At 48.5% G+C, this 27890-nt stretch overlaps 1 protein-coding gene across 1 annotated transcript; it reads right to left on the minus strand.

Annotated features, from left to right (window-relative positions):
- Window positions 1-1863: 1863 nt before the first annotated feature.
- LOC112547013 (uncharacterized) lies at window positions 1864-27446 on the minus strand. Its single transcript, XM_025188420.2, has 11 exons — window positions 27265-27446; window positions 13137-13327; window positions 12159-12197; window positions 10655-10942; window positions 10028-10102; window positions 8611-8763; window positions 7316-7402; window positions 6585-6609; window positions 6230-6285; window positions 3489-3520; window positions 1864-2313 (listed from the first exon to the last, which is right to left on the minus strand). The coding sequence occupies exons 1-11, from the start codon at window positions 27444-27446 to the stop codon at window positions 2227-2229; spliced, it is 1215 nt and encodes a 404-aa protein (XP_025044205.2). The 3' UTR covers window positions 1864-2226.
- Window positions 27447-27890: the final 444 nt, after the last annotated feature.

Consider the following 27890-nt stretch of genomic DNA (forward strand, 5'->3'; position numbering starts at 1 on the left):
CGGGGGAGCTCTCTGTTTCACAACCTGATTTTATTGTTCCCTCTGCACTAGCTGAACACCTCAGACTGGTTTTGAGGGTGATTGAACAGCTGGGTTTCAGTGACTGTGGAGCTGCTGTCTGGCTTTGCACCGGAAAGCTAAGGGTTCAAACAACGTATTAGGCTAAGTCCTGCTAAACAGTGTTTCACTTTTACTTATGCCTGGCCTTTCAGTTCCATTCTCAGAGCTATGGAGAGACCAGGGCTGGGCTTGACTTCTCTGACAGCCAGCTCCCCAGTGTTGCACAGCAAATAGTCACTGCTAAAGCCATATTTAGGCATGAGAGGAGAGGATGTTGGCTGGGCTCCATTCCTGGCCTTGGGAGGAGAAGAGGGATTCCTGGGTTCTTTTCCTGGCTTGAGGAGGAGGGGGAGCAGTGAGACCCAGTGTGTTAGAACAGGGGACCTGGAGCCAGGACTCCTTGGTTTTATGGGGCTGTTCATCATATATATAGTAGCCCTATGTCTGTGGCTCTTTAACACTGTAGCGTTACGAGTTGCCTGTAGGGGGTGCTGTTGCCTCCGCCATGGTGCTCGGCTGACTTCTGCACCGCTCAGCTGGGCCGCCGCGGGGGAGCAAGTGGCTCAAGCAGCTGTTTGGGCCCAGCGCTCCCTATGCAGCCCGAGGGTGAAACAAGGCTTACAGGATTGGTCGGCAAAGGCTTCCCCAGCCGACCGATCCGTGTCTAGACTACCGCGCTGTGCTGGATCAGATGATCATTGGCACAGCGGGGCGGCCGTGTTTATTTTAATGAAGCGGGGATTATTTAAATCCCCGCTTCTTTGCCTATGTTGGGTAAACTAGTTTACATGGCTCCATCGAGGGAGCCATCTAGTCTAGTCATACCCAGAGAGGGGGAGGCAGTAGGAGGAGGAGCGAGAGAGACAGAGACGGAGCAAGAGACCGGAGGCTCAGGAGAGAAGACCGACATGGAGGAGAGACCTGAAAATCCCGTCTTATGATGGGCTAATTGGATAGTAAATTACATAATACCTTACAGGGGCAGCAGGGAGTCCTTTATGCTGCATGTTTGTTTCAGGGTTACCAAGTGTTCATGGGTCTTGAAAACAACACAAAAAAAGTTATATGTAATTTATGGACAGCCCCTAACTCTGCCTCAGGGATTTGCAGGGCAGTGGGGTCTGGTCATTAGAGCAGAGGGTGGGAGTCAGGACTCTTGAGTGTGAGCTCTATGGGCCAGAGGTGCAAGCTCAGAGCTAAGGTCTCTGGCTGGGGGCGAGAGGCATCTGTCCAGGCCCACAGCCCTGGGGTACAACAGAAGGGGAGCAGCCAGAACACACAAGAGACTCAGACAAACCCTGGCCTGGACCCCAGAGGGGGAGGGGCGGGTCAGAACAAACAGCCTGAGGAGAAGGGCAGTGGGACTCTGGGGAGAGGGGAGCCCAGCTGGGAGCCAGCCCAGCCCTGACCCCAGCCCTGGGGCGACAGCTTGGCTGGGGCAGAAATGACCTGAGAGGTTCCCCAGCAAACCCACGGCCTGGCCCTGGGCAGGGGACCAGTGAATCCCCCTGCTGCGCATGGACTCCCCACCCCCACAGAGGCAGACTAGGGGTCGGGGGAGCTGCAGTCCTCATGAGGGGGGCAGGCAGTGATGAGGGGTTTCCTGGCCCCTGCAAAGGGGGAACAGACCCCAGGTGCAGGGCAGAGTCCCTAGACATGCCCCAGCTGAGGGCTGGAAAAGAGTGAGAAGGGAGAGCCTGCTGCTCCCTCTTATTGCCAGGCTGCTGGGCTGTGCAGCATCCCTGCCTATGGGGCCTGCTCCTGGCCTGGGATTAAGGTGCTGTCCGGCTCAAGTCTATGGGGACCGTGGCTTGGCAGGACTCCATGGGTCTTGAGGGGAGCTGAACTCCTGAGCATCCAGAAAAAAATCACCACTGCACGAATTCACACTTGCAGCTTTATTGCAATGGGAATAAACATGCTGACCATCTGCTCCAGTGTCTATAAAAGTCCAAACGCAGGAGAGGAGCAGTGATGGGGAGACTTGGAGAAACACAGGCTGAGAACACTGAGACATTGGGGAGCAGGGAAGGGTCATAGAGCAGAAAGATTTTCTCTAAAAACTTGCAAAGTTCTCAGGCTACTCAGCAATTGGCCCAGTGGCCCTATCAATGCCGGCCATTTCAGAGTCAGTGCAGACCGCAGGTGCACACTGGGTTATGTCCTTCATATGCTGGCGCATTCAATGGACACGTCACAGGCTTTCCCTATGACGGCGTATGTGGTAACCTCGGTTTCCCGCACCTGAAGATGCTTTAAAATGAAAACAAAATCCTGTTATTCTTCTGCTAACTCCCAAACCCCAGAAGAGAGCGACTGGCACAGCAGCAGAATAGCTCTTTGAAGGGAACTACAGGCAAAGCAGCTGGTCAGAATGGATACGTCTAGACTACATCACTTTTTCGGAAAAGGGATGTAAATTAGACGTATTGAAATTGCTAATGAAGAGGGGGGGATTTCAATATCCCATGTTTCATTAGCATAAAAATGGCCACCGCTTTTTTTTGGCATGTGGCTTTGTTGGAGAAAAGCAGCAGTTTAGAGGCTGATCTTTCGAGAAATAAAGCCTTTTTTGAAAGATCCTGTAAACCTCATTTCACGAAGGATAAGGGATCTTTCGAAAAAGGCTTTATTTTTCGAAAGATCAGCCTCTAGAATGCTGCTTTTCCCTGACAAAGCTCCATGCCGAAAAAAGTAGTGGCCATTTCTATGCTCAGGAAGCGCGAGATATTTAAATCTCCGCTTCATTAGCAATTTCGATGTGTCTAATCTGCATCTCTCTGTTGGCAGAGAGAGATGCAGTCTAGACACACCCAATATGGAGAAACAATTTTGAAAAATAATGCCCATTTGTTTGCATCTCGCTGGTTCCAGATGGATCCAGTCATGTTTCAGTTTGCACAATTTGCCATTATTTGTCATCAGAATTCTTAATCAATGTGCCTCGCACCATTATAGTTATTTTTATTTACTGAAAGCCTAGTTATCAGGAAACAAACAGTTTAAGTGGCCCAATCCTGCAAGTTTTTGTGGAAATTTTCCTTTTGGGAAAAACAGGTTTATTTTTCTACCAAAAAAAAATCCTGTTTTGTTCCAAAAATGTCAATGAGCTCAAACACAGGGCGGGAGCAGGCAGGGATAGAAACCTGGACAGAAGAAGAGACAAATCTCATCCTTTTCATGGGTTGTTAGAAGCCATGCTTGCAGTGGCAGAAGTTCTGGGTGGGACACAGGAATCGCTGGGTGAGACCCTGCTGGAGGGCAGACCAGACAAGCACAGCGATTCCTTCTGCACTGAAATCTCTGAGGCTGGTCCCTGTGCCCAACAGGGCAGAGAGAGGACAGCAGCAAATGCAAATTCCCACTGGGCAGTCCCAGGTCCTGAGCCTGATATTTACAGTCAGGATTCAACTAACGTCATGACTCACCCTGGCTGCGCCAAACTCACTGATGGCAGCATCTGGGGGAGAGTTAGCAGAGAGCAGAGGGTTACGTGCTGCTCCCTGGGAGAGCCCCTCATACTTCACCTCCCATTAAGCTCCCAGCACCCCCTCATGACACCTTCCCAGCCCCAAATCCTCTCCTGTCCGTGACCAGCCAGCAGCACAGAAGGCTCGGGGTCAGCGGGGTCAGAGGGAGGCTGCCTTGGCTGGGGATGACTTGCTCCTTGTCTCAACAGCACCTCTGGGCAGGGACCAGGCCATTCCTTCTTCAGCAAGTGGGTCTGTGGAGGTGCTGTGATTCTTGGGTGGGCCCAGGTGCCAGCGTTTAACTCAGTACCATGCTGTGCTATGTGGGTGTCTCAGACCCTGCCACACCTCACAGTAGCCAGCTGAGCGCTGACAGAAGGGGGTGAGGAGCAGAGGATATGCAGGACCAACCTCATCTCCAAATGGGCCACAATCTCCTGCATCCCCTTCCCTGGCAGCTGGATCCACTGGGATGCCAGTGTAAATTCTAGTCCTCCACCTACTTACATGGCCCCCAGCATTTCCCATGCGTATGGGGCTATTCTCCCAGCCCCTCAATCTGTTCAAACCAGCCTGTGGCTACATATGGGGAGCAGTGGCACAGAGAGCTAACACTGCAGTGCACCTCCCACACGCTGAATAGCTCCTCGCTCTGAGAGCCGCCCCAAGGAGTGTCAGGCAGAGCTCAGAGAGTGAGCTGTTACTCACCCCGGGCAATGGCAGAATGACCTGCTGCTAAGGGACTTACCCAAGGTCACCAGGGGACCCTGTGGCAGAGCCAAGAATTAAATTCAGATCCCCCGAGCCTCAGTGACCCAAACACAAGACCAGCCGCTCTGCCAAGCCTTGTAGCTGGAACTGGAGTCATAGACCAGAGGGATGCGAGGTTCCCTGGGAAATGTCCCCCTAACTGAACCAGCCCAAAGCTCCCACCCCAACGCAGCGCACAAGGAGCTCTGCAGAACAGTACATGCAGCTGCTGCTCCAGTGTCCATGAGATGAGTGTGTGATAAACCCCGCTCAGCCTTCATTCACTGTCCTGCAGTCACTCACCTAAGACTGAACACTCTCTCCGCACTAGCCCAGCAAGGGGAAGTGCTGACCTCGCAAGCAGAAAGATGTATCTATTGCTTGAGGTAGGTGTTCAAAAATAACCCCTGCTAGTTCCCACCCTGAGATCTTGTGATGGAGTTAAACTCTACATTGTGGGCTCTGCTCATACCCCACTTCCGCAGCACAACCAGCGCAGCGCTGGCTCGCGGGCCCAGCAACTCCTGACCGTGAGAAATTCCACTCCCCTCCCCCAGACCCATCCGGTTCTTTAAACAGAGACATTTCACAGTTTTATCTAGCTGGGCTGGGTTTGAAATGGAAACAGCAGTGAAATAAACACAGCAGCAGCCTGAGACAGCCCAAAATAAGCCAGTGCTGGGGCTAGTGGAACCACATCAGGTTTTCTCTCTGGTGTCAGCTCTAATTGTGTCGTGGGAGTTGCAAGGGAGCGCTGAAATATGCACCCCAGTTATTATTAATTAGCAGATCACAGCAGGTCGGGGTTAGTGTAAGACACAGAGGAAGTCTCTGACCTGTGCTGTACAGGAAGTCAGACTAGATGGCCACTGGTGTCCCTGCTAGCCTTAGGATCTATGAATTACAGCACAAGGTTCCCCTGATGGTCATGAATTACAGTACAAGGGTAGTTTTAACCTTCCCGTGGCACACGGGGCTGCCCTTGATGATCCCTTGAAGTCCTTTCCATCCATTCAGCTCTCTGGTCCTTTCAGGTGTGTAGCCAGGGCCAGATTAATATTGGGGGGGGGGGACAAAAAATCTCCAGGCCACCAAAATTGTGGATTTTTTTTTTTAGTCCCCCCCAGACCAGGCCCTGATCTTCAGCCCCTGCATTCTGTCCCTGCCTGGCGGGGCAGTGGAGGGGAGGAGACACCACTCTGCACATCTCAACCTCCCTCCCTGAGCCCCCTCCTGCACTCCAGACCCCTTGGCCTCAGACTGCACCCCCCTTCTGCACCCCAAACACCTCAGCCCCAGACCCCACCCCAGAGCCTGCACCCACAGTCAGAGCCCTCACCCTCCTGCTTCAACCCACAGTCCCCTCCTGCACTCTGAATTCCTCATTTTGGTCCCACCCCACAGCCAGACCCATACAATTTAATAGCCCCGGACCCCCAGAAGAGTTAGTCCAGCGCTATGGGTAGCCTTTCCTGTTTTTCAGATCTGAGCAGGGAATTTGGGGCCTGTGGAAACACAGAAAGATCAGACACAGGCCAGAAGCCAGGCATGGGTACCAGGCATGGATGCTGTTCAGGGGGAGCATGTTGGGGTGAGTCCCAGCTCAGCTGTACAGATTTGGGGCTATTAGCAGGGCTCCGTGGCTGGGTGTTTGGTGTGTCTGCTCCTTGTCACACCCCATCCTCCCTCAGCTTGGTTTTTCCAGCTGTGTTTAGTCATCAAGCCCTTAGGCCCAGACCTTCAGAGGTACTGAGGCTCAGAATTTAAACTGACAAAGTTAGGAGCCTAAACGACCTCTAAGGGTCTGGGCCTGCAGTTATAATGGCTTTGGGAAAGGGATTGTCTTTTGACTCTGTGTCTGTACAGCACCTGGCGCACCATTCTCCGGGATCAGTGGGCACCAGACCGTATCCACACACAGGCAGGAAGGGGGAAGAATAGATCCTTACAGTGGATCTGCTCCTCTGTGGGCGTGTTCTCGGTGCTGCGGTTTGGGAGCTCTTCCCTGTCGAAGGCAAGTGTGAAACGTGTCAGTGCAGCAGGGTATTGCACTGGGTTTGTGGTGCACACGCTGCTGCTGGGCGCTGTGTGATGCACAAGTCTCCTTGGCCAGCAGGTGCGTCTCAGCCTGCATTAGACACTGACAGCGAGAGAGGCTGGGAAATCCCAGGGGTCCCGCTTACCAGGGAACATTCCAGGGTGGCTAGAAACTCAGTTCCCTCCCTGGAATCTGCCCCTCCCTGCATCACCCCCTGGAGACACGTCCAGACTCACAACCCCAGGCTAAGGTCCCCTCCTCCCTACCTTGGATCACTCCGTTTCACTGTGACTGAAAGAAAAAGGAAGGAAATTACAGCTGGCAGTGTCCCCGCCGTCCATCCCTCCCTGCCCGAACAAGGGATGGGCCCTGTCATGTGTGACCAGGGGCTGGGCTCTGCACCATGGTTATGATGAGCATTTCAGAGTCGCCCAAGGGATTCGCAGATCTATCTGTGAACTTACTGCATCCAAATCCTTGGGCAGCTTTGGCAATTGTGGCCTCAACGTAGCTCCCCAGAATAGCCCCCTGGAGCCGAGCAGGCTTCTGGCTCTGTCCGGAAAGTCATGAGCAGCTCCCCCCTGTGTCGTGTGTCCATCCCCTGCTGGCACCCAGGACAGACTGGGGTGGTATTTGCCAATGTGCCCATGGGATTAGGGAGCTCCCACTACATGGTCAGCTCATGGCACTTCAGTTCCTACTTTCCTTAGCAGCTTCTGAAACAGCATTTCCCTAGGCATTTGGGGCAGCATTTCCGAAAGCCCCTGAGAGACCAGGCTGCTTAAGAAAGCCACTGAATGTAGCTGCATTTGTTTCATAGGCTCATTGGAAAATGGTCCCGTTGGTCTCTCCTTGACATGGCCACTGTCCACTCACCCCCTTGGGCTCATATCTCATTTAGTTGGGGTTGGTCCTGCTTTGGGCAGGGGGCTGGACTCAGTGACTCCTGAGGTCTCTTCCAGCCCCAAGATTCTATGATTAAGTCCTTGTCACCTACCTTTCTTCAGCAAGCAGATCAGTGGCACCAGACACAGGATAGAGAGCCCTATGACTCCCCCGATGGCTGCCAGTCCCCAAAGCTCTCCTGGGAAAACCAGAACAACATGAGCAAGCCTGCGGGAGCCAGTGTTGCCAGGTTCATGGTGCAGGTCTCTCTGCACCAGGGGTCATGTTGACAGAGTCACTTCTGGGCTCTGGCTAGGACAGTCCCTGCCTGGCTGGGCTCATACAGATCTGTCCGTGTTCCCTGCTTCTGCCCAGTCAGCTCCTGACAACAAAGCCACTGCCAGAAAGAGACAGGGAAAGACGGAGACCTGGGAGCAGCCATGCCCAGGGAAAGTGAGGGTACGTCAGAGACACGGGGCACATTCAGCACAGGGCCAGCGCCAGCGCCCCCCCAGGATATTCTCCAGGAGGGACAGAGAAAGGAGAGAGGGGAAGGGGCTAGGAACTGCTGCCTGGGAAAGGGGAGTGTGAGGATATGGGAGCAGCAATGCTGGATGTGACTCCGGGCAACACAGCCAGCTGTACAGACCCATGGCCAGCTCTGCATACTCCGAGCCTTGAGTCATGGCTCCTTCGGCAGGGCTGGTAGCTCTCCCTGACTCAGTCTAAGGCTAGCTCAGCTCTGGAAACCCCATGCTGGGGAGGGGGGTTTGAAAGACAGGTTGCACAAACCCCTGCAGGCAGTGGCAGAGCCAGTGGGCCAATGTGGCCTGTGCTCTCAAGCACCAGACAATTTTGGGGCTCCCACAGGTTTACCAGCACTCTGACCCTTCCCTCCCCTCCACCCCACGGTGCTCCCACTCCCTGTACCACTCTTCTGCCCTGCTCCTCTCCCCTGCTCCTCCTTTTACCCCTGAGGCCTGCACCCCAGCACGACAGAAGACAAACAGAGCCTGTGTCAGGAGTGAGTGAAGATACCTCCCCCCCAGCCCTGCCTCCCAGCCTTCCAGTCCCCCCCTTCCCCCGCAGTGTGCGCCTGAGCACCCTACCCCCCATGAGAGCCAGCCTGAGCCTCTTTCCCAAGCCCCCTCCTTTCCTGTGCAAGACTGGCCTGAACCTTGCCTCTTGCCTCCCCACTCTTCTCCCATTGCTCACCCCCCGAGCCTCATTTTGGCAAAGCAGGTTATTTGTGCTGATAGCTCCTGCCAACCGGTGATCAGGTAACAAGAGCAAATGGGACAAAGACCCAGTTTTTCCAAAAAACACTGGGCAGCCAGGGCCAAAACAGGACGTATGGTCACCCGAGTCCAGAAGTCCTCAAACCTTTCAGTTTTGTCCCCCACTTACGTTGTCTATGCACCTCTTCAAGCTTGCTACATAGGTCGAGGGTCACAGTGGTGCTGGCAGCTATGTCTGGTGGCTGGGAGTGGGGCTGGAGGTCTGTCTGGGGCGCAGCCATGGTGGGGCTGAGGGTACGGTTGGAGTCAGGTTGGAGCAGACCTGGGGGCAGAGCAGAAATTGTTGGTCACTGACCTGAGCCCCACCCCTTCCCCAAAAGTTCCCTCATGTCCCTGGAACTAGTAGTTTGGGAACTACTGTCCTAGATGGAGGTAAAATTCACCCAGGGATCCACTGCAGCTATGGAGAGCCTAGGACCTTCACCTGCTCTGGTTGGGGGAACTGGGAGGCTCAAGAACAGCCTCCAGCCCATGCCCTGATCTCCAGGGTGGGTCCAGGATTCCCTGAGCAACTCTTGCCCAAGCCCCAGCTTCCACCCAGGCCAGGAGAAAGTTCCTTGGGGGAAAGGAAGGAGCAGAGGGAATGTGGGGAGCCCCAAAGTTCTTTTACAAGGGCCCCAATAAATCTTAATCCATCCCTGCCTGCAGGCATTGCTTAGGTTGACTTGGCCCTGCCTTGGTGCAGGGGGTGCGCCAGGAGACCTCTGGAAGTTCATTCCAGAGCCACCATTCTGTGACTCTGTGATTACATTCCCGGCAAAGACTTCCCTGGCTGGTGGGGGAAGGGCTGGGCTGGAGCAGCACAGGATGCATCTCCCAACCCAGCTCTCATTGCTCTTGACACAGCGTGAGGGGTTTTTAGATGGGCAGTGCTCTGAAGCTGCCCTGGCTGGTGGGAAGGTCGCCTGGGCAGGAGGAGGAGCCCCAAAGCTGGTTAGAAAAGGGTTTTGTTTGTTTCAGAAAAAGCAGATGGAAATGAAAACAAAAACAAAAGTTTGACACCATTTTTGGAGGGAAAATTGCAACTGTTCAGCAAACAGCAAAAACATTTTGTGTCCGTCAGCATCAGAACTCACTGAACAGCAACCAGTTGTCAACCAGAGACTGGAATATTTTCCCTTTTCTATTTGCTGCACTGAAAAAGGAAAACTCCTCATTTGGACAATTTGGGGGGGGAATGCCTCATAGACCCCTGTCCAGTGCACCTCTCACACCAACCCTGGCAGGTGATGCCAGCTGGGAGCTGTGGGAGGAGATGAGGAGACAAACCAATTTTCTCCTGCACCCCTGACCACCCCTCTTTGCCCCGTGCTGCCCCAAGCTCCCTGGTGTGGGGTGGGTTGGAGGAAGCTGCTTAGCTGGGGTTCCTCATGGAGAGGATGAGAAGAAGATGCCCCCTTCTAGGTCGGCATGCAGGAAATACACCAAATTAGTGCGTCACACACAGCCTAAAGCAATCAGGGGAAATCTTCCCACTGCCCCCACTGGGTTGGGAATCTGGCCACTAGCGAATGCAAATTACTTACCATTAGGAGAGGTGGGTTTTTTCTCAGAGCTGCCGCTACTGCTGTGCTCAGTGGTACTGGACGGAACATTCTTGCCTGGGCAATAAACACACACAGAGTCACACGGTGTTGGTCCTTGTCAGCTGAATCTTCAGATACAGTGAGTCAGCTACAGGGTAACTCCTAGAACTGATCACGCTGGGAGAATTGTTATATCAGTGAGCTGGTGTAAATCAGCATCAGTTCATTGGTGTCAATGGGCCAGCTCCCCATGTCACTGCATTGGAGTCAATGGATCAGAACCCCAGCTGCTGTTATTGTTATAATAATAACATACTAGCACCGGAAGGACAGGTCCAGGTGGGGGTCCATTGTGCTGGGAGTGTCACAAACACAATAAATGTCAGTCCCTGCTCTCAAGTCAAAACATGGTGGGGGGATGAGACAGACACACAGGCCAAGGGGTGGGACGGGAAATGGGGTAACAGAGCTACTAGGCTGTGCACAACCCTCCCCGCTTTGGCAGTGATCAGTTTCCTGGCCTTTCACAGATCCCTCTGGCAGAAACCCTCATAATTCTAAAATACCTGGCACCAGCCAGCTCTTCCCTTCCCCCACCTCACATAGTGTTAGGGTCCGACAACTCACCTGTGACATGCAAGGTCCGGGGTTGACTGAGAAGAGAATTGCCCACATGGTTTTGGTTATTCCTGTACTGGTACATGCACCGAAACTGGGCTGAGTGCTGCACAGAGATGTGATACTGGTACAGCGACTGGCCTGGTATTACCGATTGGTTGGAGATTTGTTTGCCATCCTGACAGAAAATAACTAAAGTAGCTGCAATGAGGGGAAGTAAGGAACACTCGGCCAAGACGGAGCCTCCCATCCAAGCTGAAGTGCTGCTCAGGGACAATTTAGGAGAAGGGAATTCACCTGCAACAACAAAAAAAAAAAAAAAAAAAAAAGAGAGATTAAGGGCACGTCTACACCACAAAACCCTGACATGGTAGCAAGTCCCAGAGTTCAGGCCAACTTACTCAGACTTGGGGGCTCATGTGAGAGGACTAAAACTTGCTGTGCAGACATTCCTGCCAGGGCGTCTGCGCTGATATTTTCACTTTCCAGCTCAAGCCTCAGTCAATGGAGTTGGGCTGGGAGACTCCCTGCAGTGTAGGGAGATTCTAGAACACACTTCTGAGAGGAGACTAATGGCTTGTTTTCAGAGCAGCATTAAGTCAAGTTATGACTCAAAGGTTGCTCCTAAGTTGAGTCCCATCTATACAGAAATCCCATAACTCCAGTGTGTCGATGCTCTTATTTGGAGCTGGCTAGCCCAAGGGGGATAGATGGGAACTCTGAGTGAGTATCAAGTTGTCATCACAAACATTGCAGTGTGCACACAAGTACCCCTGGTCCTCCCGTGCTTTCCCACCATCCCTCTAGAGTGCTCAGAAAGGACCAACACGTTCTCCCACTATTCATCTCTCAGAGCTGTGGAACATGCCCCCAGAAGCCAAGAGGCCCACATGTGAGTGAGCACAGAGCCAATGTGGGCGCAGTGGCCTGGTTGTTCTCATGTAAGCTCAGCTAACTTCAGGAGAGTCACTGAGTGTGAGTAATACGAGTTATCTCTGCAGTGAAGGCAGAGCCAGGCAGGGAGCTAAGGTTTAATGAAGAATTTGTAAGAAATGCATCTTTCTTCATGTTGGAATAAATAAATAAGGTGCAATGCAGGACATTTAAGACAAATCCATCTAAGAGAGTACTCTGGTCTCATTAATAAACTCATGTTTTAGCTCCATGCCTGCCAAGATTTACTCCTGTAACGTTTCTTAGATATGTATCCCAATTACATTGGGCCAGGTCCCTGACTGGTGTAAATTGGCCCCATTCTTTTGGAACCAGCCAGGTGATGCTAATTTAAACCTACTGAGGATCTGACCTTCATTTCCAGTCATACTGATGATCTGTCACTGTGACAAATTCTATTTACTGTGTGATTACCAGGTTTTTAGTTGGGACTCACACAATACTCATTCTCTACCCATCCCTGCCTACACCTTCCCATCCACCCTCCCATTGCTATTGTCTAGGGGTTCACACTTTTCTATGGTGCCCCTTCTTCCATGTCTCCTGAGCTCCTACTCACCTGGGGAGCTGCAAGGATCCTGGCCTGTGACTCCCACACCTGTAGCAGAGAGAAGAGGGAATGAGTGACAGACACAGCATCTCTAAGTATACACACAGATGCACGGGGACATTACTATTAATATTTAAGCCAAGAACAGCCCAGCAATCCTGGCTAAGGGGTGTTGTAAGAGCCTACAATCTGATCCATCTTTTTTCCTGGGTCTCAACATGGCTGTCAATGGAAAACCCCAAATGGGAATCTTACAAAGCTAGAATAATTTGCAAGGCAGGATTAGAGTCTCCCTTAAAGTTTGTGAAATGTGTTCTAATGGTAAAACACTCCTCACCATGTCACCTCCCAAAAACACAGCACACAAACATGAGTGATCTGCGCAGCATTTTCTTATGCTCTCTACTTTCCAAATCATCTTTGACTCTTTGTCCTCATCCCTGAAATGAGCTCCTTGCAGTCAGACCTAACCCTTTCATTTCCTGATTTGTAACCTCAATATCATCTTTTTCATGCAGCTCCAGTCTCTGGACTATTGCAGATCTGCCCGCAGGATCAGCCTTTCAAAGCTGTGTAGGTGATTTGAATGCTTAGTTTCCATTTATTTGAACAAGGTGTCCAAATCCCTTAGGCACATTTGAAAATCTCAGCCACAGGGTATAGTCTATATCTGAGCACAGTACACACTCTCAGAGGCATTACATATATAGATAAAGTAAAAGAGCTAGTTATCAAATAATGTTCAGAGAATTAAGTATTCTCTCAGAATTTAGGAAGAAACTTTGGTCTGCAAATTGAAAATGAGCTTTTAAACCCAACATGAAATAATTGTTCAGGGCTCAGTATTATATCCACAGGCAGCTGTCCGTTGAAAGAATTTTTACCGTAAGTTCTTCACCAGGCTATTCCCTCTTTGTCCTCCGCCCCAACAAAGCCATAAATCTGCCTCCCCCAAGTGCCCAGGCAGAGAGCTCACTGCAAACTCACAGAGCAGCCACAGCAGGATCATGGGGGGACCGAGAGCTGGTGACTCCACCTGAATATCCCACAGCAGCATCCAGACTTGATCTGTGATGAGCTCTGTGCCCAGATCCCTCCTTCCAGCTTGGACAGGCTCTGGGCTCCAGTAGCGTATCTGAGACAGGCCCTGACGTTTCTGTGGCCAGAAGAGCCCTCCCCTGTGAGACGAGAAGGGAAACATTCACCACCACTCCTCCCTCCCCAGTCATCCGGTCTCTGTATGAGGAAGTGCTGGACCCCCTGGTTTCCCATAGAAATCTCCCTGCAACTGGCTCAATAGTCCCGCTGAGCCAAAACTAGTGAATTTCTAAATCCATTCCCTGGAAAAGGGCAAATGGCTCTTTGCAATTTCCATTGTTTTCCCCTTGCTCCAGCTGCAAGTCTCCCCTGAGAAGTGAAGCACAAGGGCAGGTTGTTGGCGTGAGCCGGTGTCTGTCTCAGCCTCACCGACCTCTACAGTGCACAATGTGCACCACTGCCAGGGCAGAACATGTCTGGGTGATGGGAGAGGGTCAATAACAACTATTCTGAGTTTTAGGCCTATTCTGGCAGCATCAGCTTTCACTCCGCTTACTCCTCACTGCCCACCCTCAGCCTATGGCTCCAGGGGCCTTGTGTCCCTCTCACACTGACCCAGGCCTGCTTGGCCAGACATTGTGCCTGTAGAACAACCAGATGTGGAGAGGGAAGGAATGAAAACCCAGCCTGGGCCTGGTGCTCATGTGAGGGGGACCTGGGACACTGGCATCACACGGAACATGGTGACTATGCTGGTAACACTAGGACATGTCTCAGTACAGTTCTCCCTTTGGCTGGAGATGATACGTAGGCCAAAGGTTGGCCTGATGCAGGACCTTAGCATTGGAAAACTAAGGTTGTGCCAATATTTAAAAATGGCTAATGGGATGGCCCAGATAATTATCGTCTTGTCAGTTGGACATGGCTCCCCAGCAAGAGCAGTTAGAATTAAAGGAGAGTAATGTAAAAGAATGTGAGACCAGTCATACTGGATCAGATCAATGATCTACCTACCTCAGTATCCTGTCATGTGTCAGTGGCTATTTCCCAATGCTTTGGAGAGAATGAAAAGAACAAGGCAATAATCAAGTGATCCAACCCCAGTCCTCCAGTTACAGCATCTGACAATTATGGTGCATCTACATAGCAGCAGCATTTTTGGAATGATAATGCAAGAGTGTACACAGCTATTCCATTATTTTGAAATACATTTGAAATAACGGGTGGCTCATTCCAACTTCTGTAAACCTCATTCCACGAGGAATAATGCCTCTCCCCAAAATAGATATTTCAAAATAGCAGCAGTGTGGACGCTCCAGTGCAACTATTTCAAAATAGCTCCTCCCCGGGGCCATTCAGAGTAATTACTCCCCAGTGCCTCCTGGGGTTCTAAATGGAGGTAGCATATCCACATTAGGGGAGCCTGCCTTGGACTAATTTTGAGGCTTCCTTGTAGTGTAGATGCACTATTTCAAAATAAGCTATTCCGGAAGAAATACTCAAAAATAGCTTATTTTGAAATAAGTCTGCAGTGTAGACACACCCTCAGTGATTTAAAGACACTTGAACAATGAGTTGTGTGACAGGCCATCTTGGCTAATAGCCATTGATGAACTATCCTCCATTAACTTAACTAATTGGACTTTTTGAACACCCACTGGCAAGGAGTTCCACAGGTGATAATGTGCTATATGAAGAATTACTTCCTTTTGTTTGTTTTATACTTGTAATCTGTAAAATTATTTGGTGACCCTGGGTTCTTGTCTTTACATAAGAGGTAAACAATGATTACCTATTCACTTTCTCCATTCCGGTTATGATTTTACATACCTCTATCATATCCCCCTTACTCATTTCTTTTCTAAGAATAATAGTCCCTGACTTCTTAATCTTTTTAATATAGAAGCTGTTCAATATACTTAGTCATTTTTGCCCCTCTCTATTCCTTTCCCAATTCAAAAATATCTTTTTCGAGATGAAGTGACCAAAACTACATGACGTTTTCCATGTGTGGGCATGCCAGTCATTCGCATAATTACATTTATGAGTTTTCTTATTCTTGAGTATTCCATATCCCTGGCCATTTCATATTATTTATTGTGATTATGATATTTCCTGACTTATTATCTTCCATTGTATTAGGTTTTATTTACTGCAACTGTACACGGAGCAGATGTTTTTAGAGAACTAGCCACAATGATTCCCAGATCTCTTTCTTAACTTCTAACAGCTAATTTAGACCCTACCATTTTGCTTGTATCATCGAGATTATTCATTTCCAGTGTGCATTACTTTGCATTTATCAGTGTTGAATGTCATCTCATTTTGTTACCCAGTCACAGAAATTTATGAACCCTCTTTGTTACTCTTCACAGTCTGCTTTGGATTTAACCGTCTTAAGTCATTTTGTATTGCTTGCAAACTTTGCCACTTAACTATTTACCCACTTCTCCAGATCATTTATGAATATGTTGAACAACACAGATCCCACTACTGATCCTTGAGGAACATTGTCCATTCTGAAAATTGACAATTTATTCCTACCCGTTTTTCCCTGTCTTTTCTGAAACTCCAACTACATTTTGTTCACTAGATCCCCTTTGTTCACATTTCTTGTTGATCCTCTCAAAGGATTCTAATAGATTGGTGAGACATGATTTCCCTTTACAAAAGCCATATTAACTTCCACAGAAATCATGTTTACTTATGTGTCTGATATTTCTATTTTTTACTGTAGTTAGATTTACCCGTCTGTAATTGCCAGGATTTCCACTGGAGACTTTTATTTTATATAAACTGAAGTTAGATTAATCATCCCCCAATCATAGAATCATAGAACACTAGAACTGGAAGGAACCTCGAAAGGTCATCAAGTCCAGTCCCCTGCCCTCACGGCAGGACCAAGCACCACCTAGATCATGTTTGCCTTTCAAAAAAAAATTGAACCAAACCCATCTTGCCTTCTCTCAGGGCTAAACACAGGACTTCCAGATTATGAGACTGTCACACTGCGTACTGCGCCAAGGAGCTCCCCCCCCCCCCCCCGGTCTGATAATATAATATAATATAATATAATATAATATAATATAATATAATATAATATAATATAATATAATATAATATAATATAATATAATATAATATAATAGAGAAATACCATCTCATAGAACTGGAAGGGACCTTGAAAAATCATCTAGTCCAGTCCCCTGACCTCATGGCATGGCCAAGTACCATCCCTATACTTGGTATAGAGGCTGATTTAAAGGATAGGTTACATACCACAATCAGTAGTTCTGCAATTTCATATTTGAGTTCCTTGAGAACTCTCGCCTGAATGCCATCTGCTCCTGGTGACTTATTACTGTTTAATGTATCAATTTGTTCCAAATTCTCCTGAACGCCTCACTGTGGGACAGTTCCACAGATTTCTCACCTAAACAGAATGGCTCAGTTGTAGGACTCTGCCTCATGTTATCTGCACTGAAGACAGATGCAAGGAATTCATTTAGCTTCTCTGAAACAGCTTTGTTTTCCTTAAATACTCTGTTAGCACCTCAATTGTACAGCGTCCCTACTAATTGTTCACAGGCTTCCTGCTTCTGAGGTACTTAAAAAAAATTCTGGCGGTTTTTGTGTCTTTTGCTAGTGTCTTCAAACTCTTTTCTTGGCCTAATGATATTTTTACATTTGACTTGACAGAGCCTATGTTCTTTTCTATTTTCCTTGTAGGATTTGACTGCTGTTTTTGTTTGTCTCTACCTGCCTCCTTTATTCTGTTGGGGTATGTCCACGAGGTGTACCGGTAGTTCGGAATAGGAAGCCTAGTCCGAACTACCTAGTTCGAGCCCCATGTAGCCGCGCTGCACGGGGTTCGAACCAGCGGGGTTTTAAAAATGGCAGCTCCCCGCTTATGCAAATGAAGCCCGGGAAATTCAAATCCCAGGCTTCATTTGCAAGTGCGGTATGCCTACATTACCCCGCTAGTTTGAACTAGGAGGGTAGTGTAGACATACCCTTGTTTAGCTAGGATACCATTTCGGGGATCCTCTTACTGTTTTGTTTTTTTCCCAGGCTGTTTGCAAGTACTTCACTCAGTTAACTGTTCCTTTATATTTACATGTAAGTAGTCTCCTCATTTTTGTGCCATTCCCCTTTCCGAAGTTAAATACGATTTCCCTCCCGAAGGTTGTTCAATACCATTGCATTGTGGGTGCTATTGCCAAGCAGTCCAGCTATACTGACTTCTTGGAGCAGACCCTGAGCTTTGCTTAGGACTAAATCATGGGCTTCCTCTCCCTTTGTAGGTTCCAGGACTAGTTACTCCACAAATCACTCGTTATTGGTGTCTATCGGTTGAGGAAGGGAAGATAGGGCTAAGGAGGGAAGATCTATGCATACAGATACATCAGGACCATCATGGCGGATGAAAAATCTCGTCTACTGTACAGCCTTTGGAGTTCTTCATCGGCATGCTGGAGTCAGACCAGGGTCTGCCCTCACCCGTAGAGCTCCCCCCAATGGCAGGGTGGGTACACAGACCCAGTGGGGAGGGTGTTCCTCATTGTGCTGTATTGCATCACTTGACTTGTTGGCATTGTTTTACATATTAGGCTAATCATTTTAGTGATAAAAATTTTACAGTTATGGAGGGTTTTGCTGTGTATGGAGGGTGTGAGTGATGTTACAGTGCTGCATAGGGTCCCCAAAGCAGTGACTCTAATAATACAGGTCTGGGGGCAGGAACCTAGCAAACCAGTGTGCCAACAGAGGACTCCACGTTAATAACCTGAGCAATAACTAATCACAGGATCAGGCTGAAGCGGCACTAGCCCAGGGTGAGGGGCCCAGGGCTCCTAGTCCTGCAGAGCAGAACGGGGGCTGGGAGCCTTGTTCTATGTTTGGTTAGCTACAGGCTGCTCCACTTCTTACAGATTGTGCCCTCTGATCCCCCGCCACCTGCACTGACTGGCTGAGCACTGACGCACATGAGCCATCCAGCCAATGGGCTGACACAGTAGCAAGGGATTACCTGGGCTCAGGAAATCTGACCACACCCCTGTACATCAGGCCATGCCCCTGGGACAGGGCAGGTGTAGGAGCAGGCAAAGTACCATTTTGTACAGAATCCCTGCACTGGGGCGACCCTGCGCAGACCAGTTCCATCTGCGTGGGGGCTGGCAGGTTCAGGGCAAAGCACCCCCCATAGGGGCAGTCTGGCCTAGTGACTCTGGCCTGGGGGTATCAGTGCTGGCTGGGACACGGTGCAGGGGATGGAGGTGCTGCTGAGTCCCTGAGACAGCAGAGGCTGCAGCAGACAGGCGATGGGGAGGCCTCACACTGCGTCTGTGCTGTTAAAAATACTCCTCCGAGCCATGGTATCAAAACATACGAGCTGCTAGAGAAGCTGGGGTTGGAGAGATGGGGAAATGTCTCTGGTAATACAGTGACCACAGCCCAGGGGCGGCCTGCGGCCGGGCTCTGTGTCGGTGCATTGCAGCAGCCTCACGCGACTCTCCAGTCACACAAATTCGCTTCCTGACCACAGCTCAGATGGGGCTTATTTATAGGCGGCTTGTGGCTTTGCTCTTTCTTCTGCAATTTCTTCTCGTGTTGTATTTTCTCTTCTCAAGCCAGACACCCAGCGCCCTGCTCTCCCTGCCCCGGGATCCCACCTCACAGGCACAGCTCTGCCGGTGCCCCTCGCAGTCTGGCTTCACATTCCCATTCTCCTCGACTGGAGCCCATCAGTCTTGGAACTAAACTCACTTGGCAGCACACCTGTTACTGCTGGTGTGTGGTTGTGCCCTAACAATTAAAATGTGTCAAGTGCAGTGTGCCCAGGTGTGCATCTGTCAGTGCTTCACACGGTCACTGGGACCAGAAAATCCACAGTCAAGGGGCCTGTTTTTAAAAACAAATCCTGAACTCCAAGTCCTGCCAGCTTAAAGGCCTTTTAAGTGGCTCCATCTCCCCCCTGGTGTCCATTTGGAGCATCAATCCAGAGCTGAAAATGTGCTGTCACATCTAAATACCCTTAGGAGGAGTTTTGTTGAGAGCATGGGATCTTAGTCATCACGAGCTCTAGCTCCAAAGTTAGGGAGTAAATCTTGGCCCATCTAAAATCAACAAGAGTTTTGCCCTTCTCTTCAGTGGGATCAGCATTTGACCCAAGCATGACACATCTAAAATGCCTGTCATCTGAAGAAGTGGGCTGTGCCCACAAAAGCTCATGATACCAGCAACATGTTTTGTTAGTCTATAAGGGTATGTCTACACTAGCTCATTAATTCGAGCTAGGTAGGCAAATGAGGCAACCAGAGTTGCAAATGAAGCCCGGGATTTAAATATCCCAGGCTTTATTTGCATGTTCCCATCCAGCCGCCATTTTTAAATCCCCCTTAGTTCGAACAAACTGCCCGCGGCTACACGCAACAGTTTAAAGTTAACTTGAATTAAGGACTTAGTTCGAATTAACTTTAAACTGTCACGTGTAGCCATGGGCAGTTCGTTCAAACTAAGGGGATTTAAAAATGGTGGCCGGACAGGAACGTGCAAATAAAGCCTGGGATATTTAAATCCCGGGCTTCATTTGCAACTCCGGTTGCCTCATTTGCCTACCTAGCTCGAATTAATGAGCTAGTGTAGACATACCCTAAAGTACTACCAGACCATCTGTTGTTCTTCAAGTTGATCAGGACACATCTGTGATTGCTCTGTTTTGGGGGCACTTTGAGGCTCCATCGCAGTATGGACCTTGGCAAGTGATGGCAGATCTTGGGGCCTTGTAGAATTATTTCTTATTAAAGAGGAAATCAGAGACAGTGGTTTTGGATAGAGCCTTAATGCAGTTTATTTAGTTCTATGCACTAGTTTGGTCCTGGAACAGAGGTGGGAATAAACAGCACACAGACAGTCTCTGCTGAACCCCAATGCCTGGTTACCAAGAACCAGCTCTTCTCTAAGCATTAAATATGTGGAAAGATGAAATCAAAGGGCAAACTCTCCTGCCCCTTAGCACAGCTCACCCCAGAATAATGTGCATCAAAAATCTGACAGCAATATCCCATGACCTCAAAGGCTGAGTCTACACTGTGGAGCTATTTTGGGATACCAGAATATCTCGGTAATAACTACCCCATGTCTTCACAGAAAGCCCGTTACTTCAGGCTCACTATTCCAATGTACTCAATCTATGAGGAGTAAGGGACATTTTGGAATTGTGCTTTATTTCAAAATTTGGTGCTGCGGAGACAGCGCAAAATGACGAAATAAGCAATTTGCATAGCTCCAATTGTGTATCTTACTTTAAGTAATGGTATAGTGTAGATGCACCCAAAAACTGCTTACAGCTTCTATGTCAGACAATGCAGATGCAGAGTGTCACTAACTGGTGACTGCTGACAGAATAGCATCATGAAAATAATTGTCTTTATATTCCATATTGTGATCCTAAATTAAAAATTTCTCAGAACCTCCCCTGCTACCACTCAAGCTCAAATTTCAATTCAGTTACAAAACATGAGCCCCCTCCTAAAACCAAAGCAAAGAATCCCCCTCCTAGAGAATATTTCTTCTGTTTTTCCCCATCTGCATGCAGAATAAATTTTGTTATGTGCACGGGGGCATGTACATATGTGCACCACCATCTGTGAAACACACAGCTTACAGGAAACACGGCTGCCTGCTAATTCAAGTGTCATAACTCTGAAAGTCCCTGTCTTTAATACAATGACAGCTCAGGCCTGCTGTTTCTGCCAGTGGGTGGCAGTGGGTTCAATGCATTAGTTGCAGGCAACATGTGCCGTTCTAGTAAAGGCACCAAAATGTCTTGCTAGCTCTCCCCTCTACACTCTCCCCATAGATATCTATCTGGGTCAGGTGCTGCTTCTCCAGTGCTGAATCCCCATTGCACTGCTTTGCCACAAACTGGGGGAACCTCTGCAGCCCTCCCAGTATGTTATAATTGCAGCTTCCCTGCTTGCAGACAAGGTGACTGTGCCTTTCCCACTCTGCAAGAGCTACTCAGGGAGTCACAGCTCTCGGCAGGAGCTGTTTCCAAAACAGCTTGGGTATATATCATGTTTTTAGATGGTTGTAACTTCATTCAGATTTCACCTGCCAGGAGTGAAAACTACCAGGTGTGGTCACTGCTCTGAGATGCATTTTTTGGAAATGTTTGAGTAACACCAGCTGATCAGCTTTGGAGAGGGAGGAAAACAGAAAAATGCCCATTGCCCACTGATCAAACCATTCTCGCTGATGTTATTTGAGCCTCCCCATAGACACAAGCCCAGGGCTTCTCCAGTGTTCTGCTCCCAACAAGGCTCCTGAGTCAAGCCCATTGGAGGCCCCAAATGGCTAATATTTGAGATGCGGTTTGTCTGGAAATAGTCACCGCTCCAATATCAGAGCCCGCAGCCTCGGAGATCAGCCCAGAGGAGCTAGTGTGAACATGGCAGCTTATGGCCTGGAAATTGGGCTGAGAGGGTTTGATTCAGCCCAAGGTCCCAAAGAGGTAATGGTGCTATCTTGGCCCTGTCACTGGCCTGGATATGGTCATAGCAACATGTTAATTCTTTAGACCCATATACTCAGCCCAACTGAACACACCATTTTGGGCACTCTTTTTTTCTCTGGGTCAGTAGCCTCACTCCTGCCTTAGTTATTTTGTTCTCCAGCTAGGCCTTGTTCCTCATACCCTCCCCACACACAGCTGCTACATCTCAGCCCCAGTGCTGCCTCCTGCTTTGCAGACCAGGCGCTGAGAGGGGGTGGAGACACAGGCAGTGCCTGGAACTCCAGCAGCTGGGAAGAGGAAGCAGCCCCTGGTGGAGGGGGCGGAGCTTAGTCAGTAGCCAGCTGTCCTGCTGCTTCCTCACTCCGCGCACTGCACGGACACAAAGGTGTTCTGCTGCCATAGGTGAACCCTGCCTCCTCCCTGCTGGGCGTCCTTGCCAGAGGCATGCTGAGAAATCAGCAGGATGGGGGCACATGATTCCCCACTGAACCCTTTCATTTGTGATCTCCCACTAGTCACAATCACCTGTCACCTCTGTAATGTAATGCACCTTGTAAAACACAATGACAGAATGATAAGAACCATTAGGAGAAGGATAGAAAAACAGATTGAGTTAGCCAGCACAGAGGCCATGTGGGGGGAGCATGCAAGCAAGGTTATGTGCCCCCCGTATATCTACCTGCATAGGAGTCTCACTGAGTGGGATGTGGCTGGGAATGACAGTGGCACTGAGTGCTCATGCTGAGCCCAACAAAGAATAGCCCAGAGCAAGAAAGAATCTGGAGGGCGGCTCCACCAGGTGGGGACACAGAGAACCCTGCTGAGCCCCGTCCCTTCCTCACCTACAACCGCAGTTCCCAATGCTCAGCGGGGGTGTCTGGAGCCTGCGCCTGCCCAGGCCATGCCTGCAGCAGGGAGGCAATGGTACAGGTGGAGAAGGAGAAGGAGCTGTGAGGAGAATGGGAGCAGGGCAGTGTCACTTTGGGAATGGGAAGGATGGGGAAATGGGAAAGAGCTCAGAGAAGATGTGTGGAGCAGCCATAAACGCCCCCAGAACCTACAATTGTCCGTCCCCCATTACCCAGAGCCATGCCTCACTTCTGGACAGGGATGTATGAGTATGTGCTCATCAGTCTCTCTCTCTCTCTCTGTCACCTATCGAGACACATAACCTCTAACAAACCATTTCAACAGCTCTGAGTTCAGGCTGCCTCATGGCACCTCACTCCCTTTCAGAACACAGAGACCTGCCAAGCTCAAACATCTGATCCCCAGACCATGCTGAGTTCAGGTATTTCATACTCAGGCTTCTGAAAACCAGGAAACTGAGTGAAGGGAGAGGCCCACACAACCTTAACTCTGCCCTTGTTAAGTGATGCCCCAGGACATCCAGGCTCTGCCTTTGACCTGTAGCGGATAGCAGCCATGTGCACCCATCCTCCACTCAAACACTGAGGCTATGTCTATGTAATATGCAAATGAGGCTAAGCGTGGAATATCGCTGAGCCTCATTTGCATACCTAATGAGCCACCATTTTTTTCAGAAGAGGCTCTTGTGCAAGAAGGAGTGTCTACACTGCCCCTTCTTGTGCAAGAAAAACCCTCTTGCGCAATGCTGTTCTTCCTGAAAAGTAATAGGTGTAATGGCATTGTGCAAGAGGGTTTTTCTTGCGCAAGAAGGGGCAGTGTAGACACTCCTTCTTGCACAAGAGCTTCTTCTGAAAAAAGGGTGGCTCATTAGGTATGCAAATGAGGCTCGGTGATATTCCATGCTTAGCCTCATTTGCATATTACTACCGCAAGAAGCCGCGAGTGTAGACATAGCCTGAGCCTGCTCCATCCCCAGAACTCCCCTCTGCTACATTTACACCCTTCCTCCAGCTCTTCACCCCTATATGAAGATTTTTTTAGCAGATCTTTTCCACCAGAATTATTGTGAGAAAGTTCTAGGTGATCACACGGGGGTCTTCATCTCTATGTAGCTCTGAACCATATTCTTCCATGCCAGCCCCAGAGAAGGTGAAATTTTGGGTAACCCTTCAGTGCTGTCCCATAGAGCACAGTCTTCAACACTGGCCCACAAAACAGCAGGATTTATGCATGATTTACATTTTTATATTAACTTAGTTTTTTTCACTCTGTGTGTGCGTGGCTCTGTACTGGATTCTCCTAGTAAATCTGAGAATGAAGCAAGTCACCAATTTGATAACACATTTTCTACTTTTGATCACTCTTTTATTGTTACTTCTTTCAAAAACTTTCCGTGATCATTTCACCCTCAAATCAGCCTTTCTCTAAAGGTCAGGTAAACTGCCTAGTACAGCCTCTTATAAATGAAATTTCCAACCAAGAAATTTTCAGTTATCCTAAAAATAGGAGATGTACTCAGTGTTGCTCAGAATCTCAATTAAGGGTATTTAAAAAAAAACCAGGAAAAAGTACAGACTTTTATTTTTCAAAAATACAGCGTTATTTTATGAAGTTAAATTTTATTTCAGATTTCTTAAAAAAAGAGATGAATTTTTTAAACACTTTTAATGGGAATTCCATCAAATAATTTTTCTTCATCCCTATAAATTTTTAATATTCACTATGTTTTAACATAAAAGGGCTATAGTGAATTTGATTTCAAATACAATTTTCTTCTAGTTTTCATACCTTAAGCATTGATATGTCTGTGTCAAAACAGAACATTACCCCCCAAAAATGTCTCTATTTTATCTGTTTTCTGTAAGGTTTATTGAGAAGCAGTCCTATTCCGGGTTCATCCTATTTTTCTGGCTCATCTTGGTTCAGTCTCTTTCACTATTCACTCAGTTATGTAATTTTTTAGGATTGTACTTGATTTGGTGATTCTGTTTCATTTCCTTTTGATTTTATGAGAAGCAATCCCATTCCAGGCACCTCCCATTTTCCTGGCAAAGCCAAATCCTTACATTGCTTTAAATTATGAAAGAGGAAGCTGTAAACCGAATTTGGTAGTCCTTGATCAAATAGGCAGACAGACAATCTCTCTAAAATACATAGCAGATGTATTTAAAATTGACTCGCATATGAGTCATGGAAATGTAATTTTAAGATCTAATATCACATAAGATGTGAAAAGAAGAAAAATATTGTAATGTTAACAATCTTTGGGGTTTTTTTTTCTACAAATCATACATTGCCAGCTGGAATGACCTTCATTTGAAACTAACGCTACAGTTTTGTTGTGAAAAGAGGTTTGCTTGTTGTTTGAAAAGAGGATGCAAAGCACAGATATGGGCTACCTCAGCAGAGCAAGTCAGAATCTATCATAAACCCTCCAGCTGGGGTTGACCATGTATAACTCCATTGGCCAAATCACGTCTCCACTAGGATTTTGTGCCAATTCGGCTACCTTGATGTTTTGATGTCAAAATACATTGTTTTCAGAGAAGATACAACATAAGAGAAAGGATGCAAAACAAGAAAGAACTAATCTAAAGTCTTCAAGAGGTTTCACTTGTGTATGTGTGTGTGTACTGTGTAAGGGGCTGTTTCTGAACTTCACATTGTAACACTGGGAACTTTAAGCAAAAGGGCACTAACACCATACAAACCAAGCAATGGCAAAGCAGTGGATTGTGCCAAGATGAGACTTCTGTGTCCGGGGACATTTTTTCCCAAACTTCTTAATTAAACTAATTTAGCTTCCACAAAATGTGCTGTGGGCAGAGGGCAGCTAATAAACCCCAAATTAGTTCATTGCTCAGTGGTAGAATTATAAGAATTTATTATGTGGTTAGGTTGTGGATTGAGATGATTTATTAAGTGTATTACTGTAATGCCTAGGAGCTCCAGGCATGGTCCAGCACTCCATTAGGCTGAGAGTTGTAGATTATCTATTACTAAAATAGCCCCTACAAGCCCCATTGTGTGAGGCATTGTACATAATGTATTGGTTGTATTATGGTAATAGCTAGAAACTCCAGTCATGGGGTCACACTCCACTGTGCTGAGCATGGTAGATTTTATATTAGGTGTATTAGTAGCCTCTACAAGGCCCAGTCATGGCCCAGTGCTCCATTGCACAAGGGGCTGTACAAATCCAAAGCAGACAGAGTCTTCCTAACTCAGAGAGCTCCCAGACAAGGGGGAAAGCCTGAGGATGGCGAATAAAGGCTGGGATCGGGGCAGGGCTGTCAACAAGAGAGGAGAGGTGCAGTTGCTTGACTATAAAGATGGCAGAACTGACAAAAGACAGAACAAAACTATAGTGGAGGAAACCAGACTGGGGACGGGATTCCCACCAGAGACTCACATCAGCATGAGACTGGGAGGATGCCCCATGTGCTCATTGCAATTATAGCAAACGCTTCAGCTGTGTCTAGACTGGCCAGTTTTTCTGGAAAATCAGCCGCTTTTCCAGAAAAACTTGCCAGCTGTCTACACTGGCCACTTGAATTTCCGCAAAAGCACTGACTTTTGCACAAAAGGGCCAGTGTAGACAGCTGAGATTTGTTTTGCGCAAAAAAGCCCCGATCGGGCTTTTTTGCACAAAAGCGCATCTAGATTGGCCACAGACGCTTTTCCGTAAAAAGTGCTTTTGTGGAAAAGCGTCCGTGCCAATCTAGTCGCGCTTTTTCAAAAATGCTTTTAACTGAAAACTTTTCCTTTAAAAGCATTTCTGGAAAATCATGCCAGTCTAGACGTAGCCTTCATGTATTTTAAATGTGTGTAGCTCTGGTAAGCTCCCAGTTGGCCTGTCAACTCTAATGTCAGAAATTTATATTTATTCATATTTTATTGCACAGGGACACTGGTTGCCAGTCAGGAAATATGCCGCTCTCCTGGTGAGTGTTGGTGCCAGTTAACGATGTTAATTATAGAACAGAGGGGCCTGATCTTCAGACACACTGAGGCCTGTTGATAGTAGATGGGGCTAAAGGAGGGGGGAAATTCACACTCACTTTACTAGTGCATGGAGCTTTAGTGCAAATGAGAATCAGGCCCTGTGCATTCAGCAGGAAGAGCAGAGAACTGGGAATCGGGAATTATTGGGGACATTTTAGATTTTGCCACTGACTGTAAAAAAGCTCAGTACTGACTCTAGAACCAATTACATGGAATTGGATGTAAATCAATCAGAGAAAGGGGTGGAGTGGTAGGTGACAATTGATTTTTCCTGAATTTGTGCCGGTGCAGGTAGATTAGTTCAAATAGAAACAGCAGTGAAGGCACAGGAGCCTCAGACCCTGGCTTCACACTCGAGCAGCTGCCCCGTCCTGCTACATCTTCACTTCCCTGGTTACTTGAACTAGTGTGATCAGCTAACGCAGGTCTGTGCTTCAGTCACACCTGTGATTGGCATGTGGATGCCCCCAAAGATGACACACAAGGGTCTGGCTAGTCGGTGCCATAATTCAAATGTCAGCTCCATGAAACAGGAGCCATTTCACCAAATAATGTTTCTTTCCCACCCAGGTAATCTCCCTGATCGCCCACCGCAAAGTCCCAGCAGGGGAAAAAGATGCCCACCTCCAGCTTAGCACACAGGCTAGAATTTCTAAAAACTCGGACATTGTGTGCCTTGCCCCACCAACCCACGTAAATGTTTGTAAAGAGGCCACAGTGATCCACCAGGGCCTGCAGAATTACTGAAAAGTAGCCCTTGAGGTTGATGAACTGGGCCACTTGATGTTCTGGGGCCTGGATTAGGATGCATGTGTCATCAATGGCTCCTCCACAGTTGGGGAACCCCAGGGCAGCAAATCCAGCCATGGTTGCATCCAGGTCCTCAAGATGGATGTGTCTGCACATCAGCAGGGAGTTGATGGCCCTGATGACTTGCAGAAGGAGACAAGGAAATACACAAAGAGAATGAGAGAGGGTTTGTTCGGTTCTTAGGAGGTCCCCCTCCTCCTCCCCTCCTTTTCCCCTCATTCCCCAGGAACCATCCCCCTACAAGCTTGCCCCCCCCCCCCCCCAGCAGCAGGGCTGTGTGAGGGTGGGATAGCACAAGCCCTCGGGGCATGGGTGACTGCACCAAGAAAGGGCCTCCTGGTGTGCTGTGGACCAGAAGGTGTCCGAGGGCAAGGGGCCTGAGTGAGGACTTTGCCACACGTGGTGCTGTAACAATATGGCTTTTCTGTAGCCATGTTGGAAGACCTATGCTAGGCCTGAACCAAAGCCACCTTCTGAAGCCAGACTGAAGGGCAGCAGCCA

Source organism: Pelodiscus sinensis, chromosome 33, assembly GCF_049634645.1.
Source record: "Pelodiscus sinensis isolate JC-2024 chromosome 33, ASM4963464v1, whole genome shotgun sequence".
In the NCBI taxonomy this organism is placed as follows: domain Eukaryota; kingdom Metazoa; phylum Chordata; order Testudines; family Trionychidae; genus Pelodiscus; species Pelodiscus sinensis.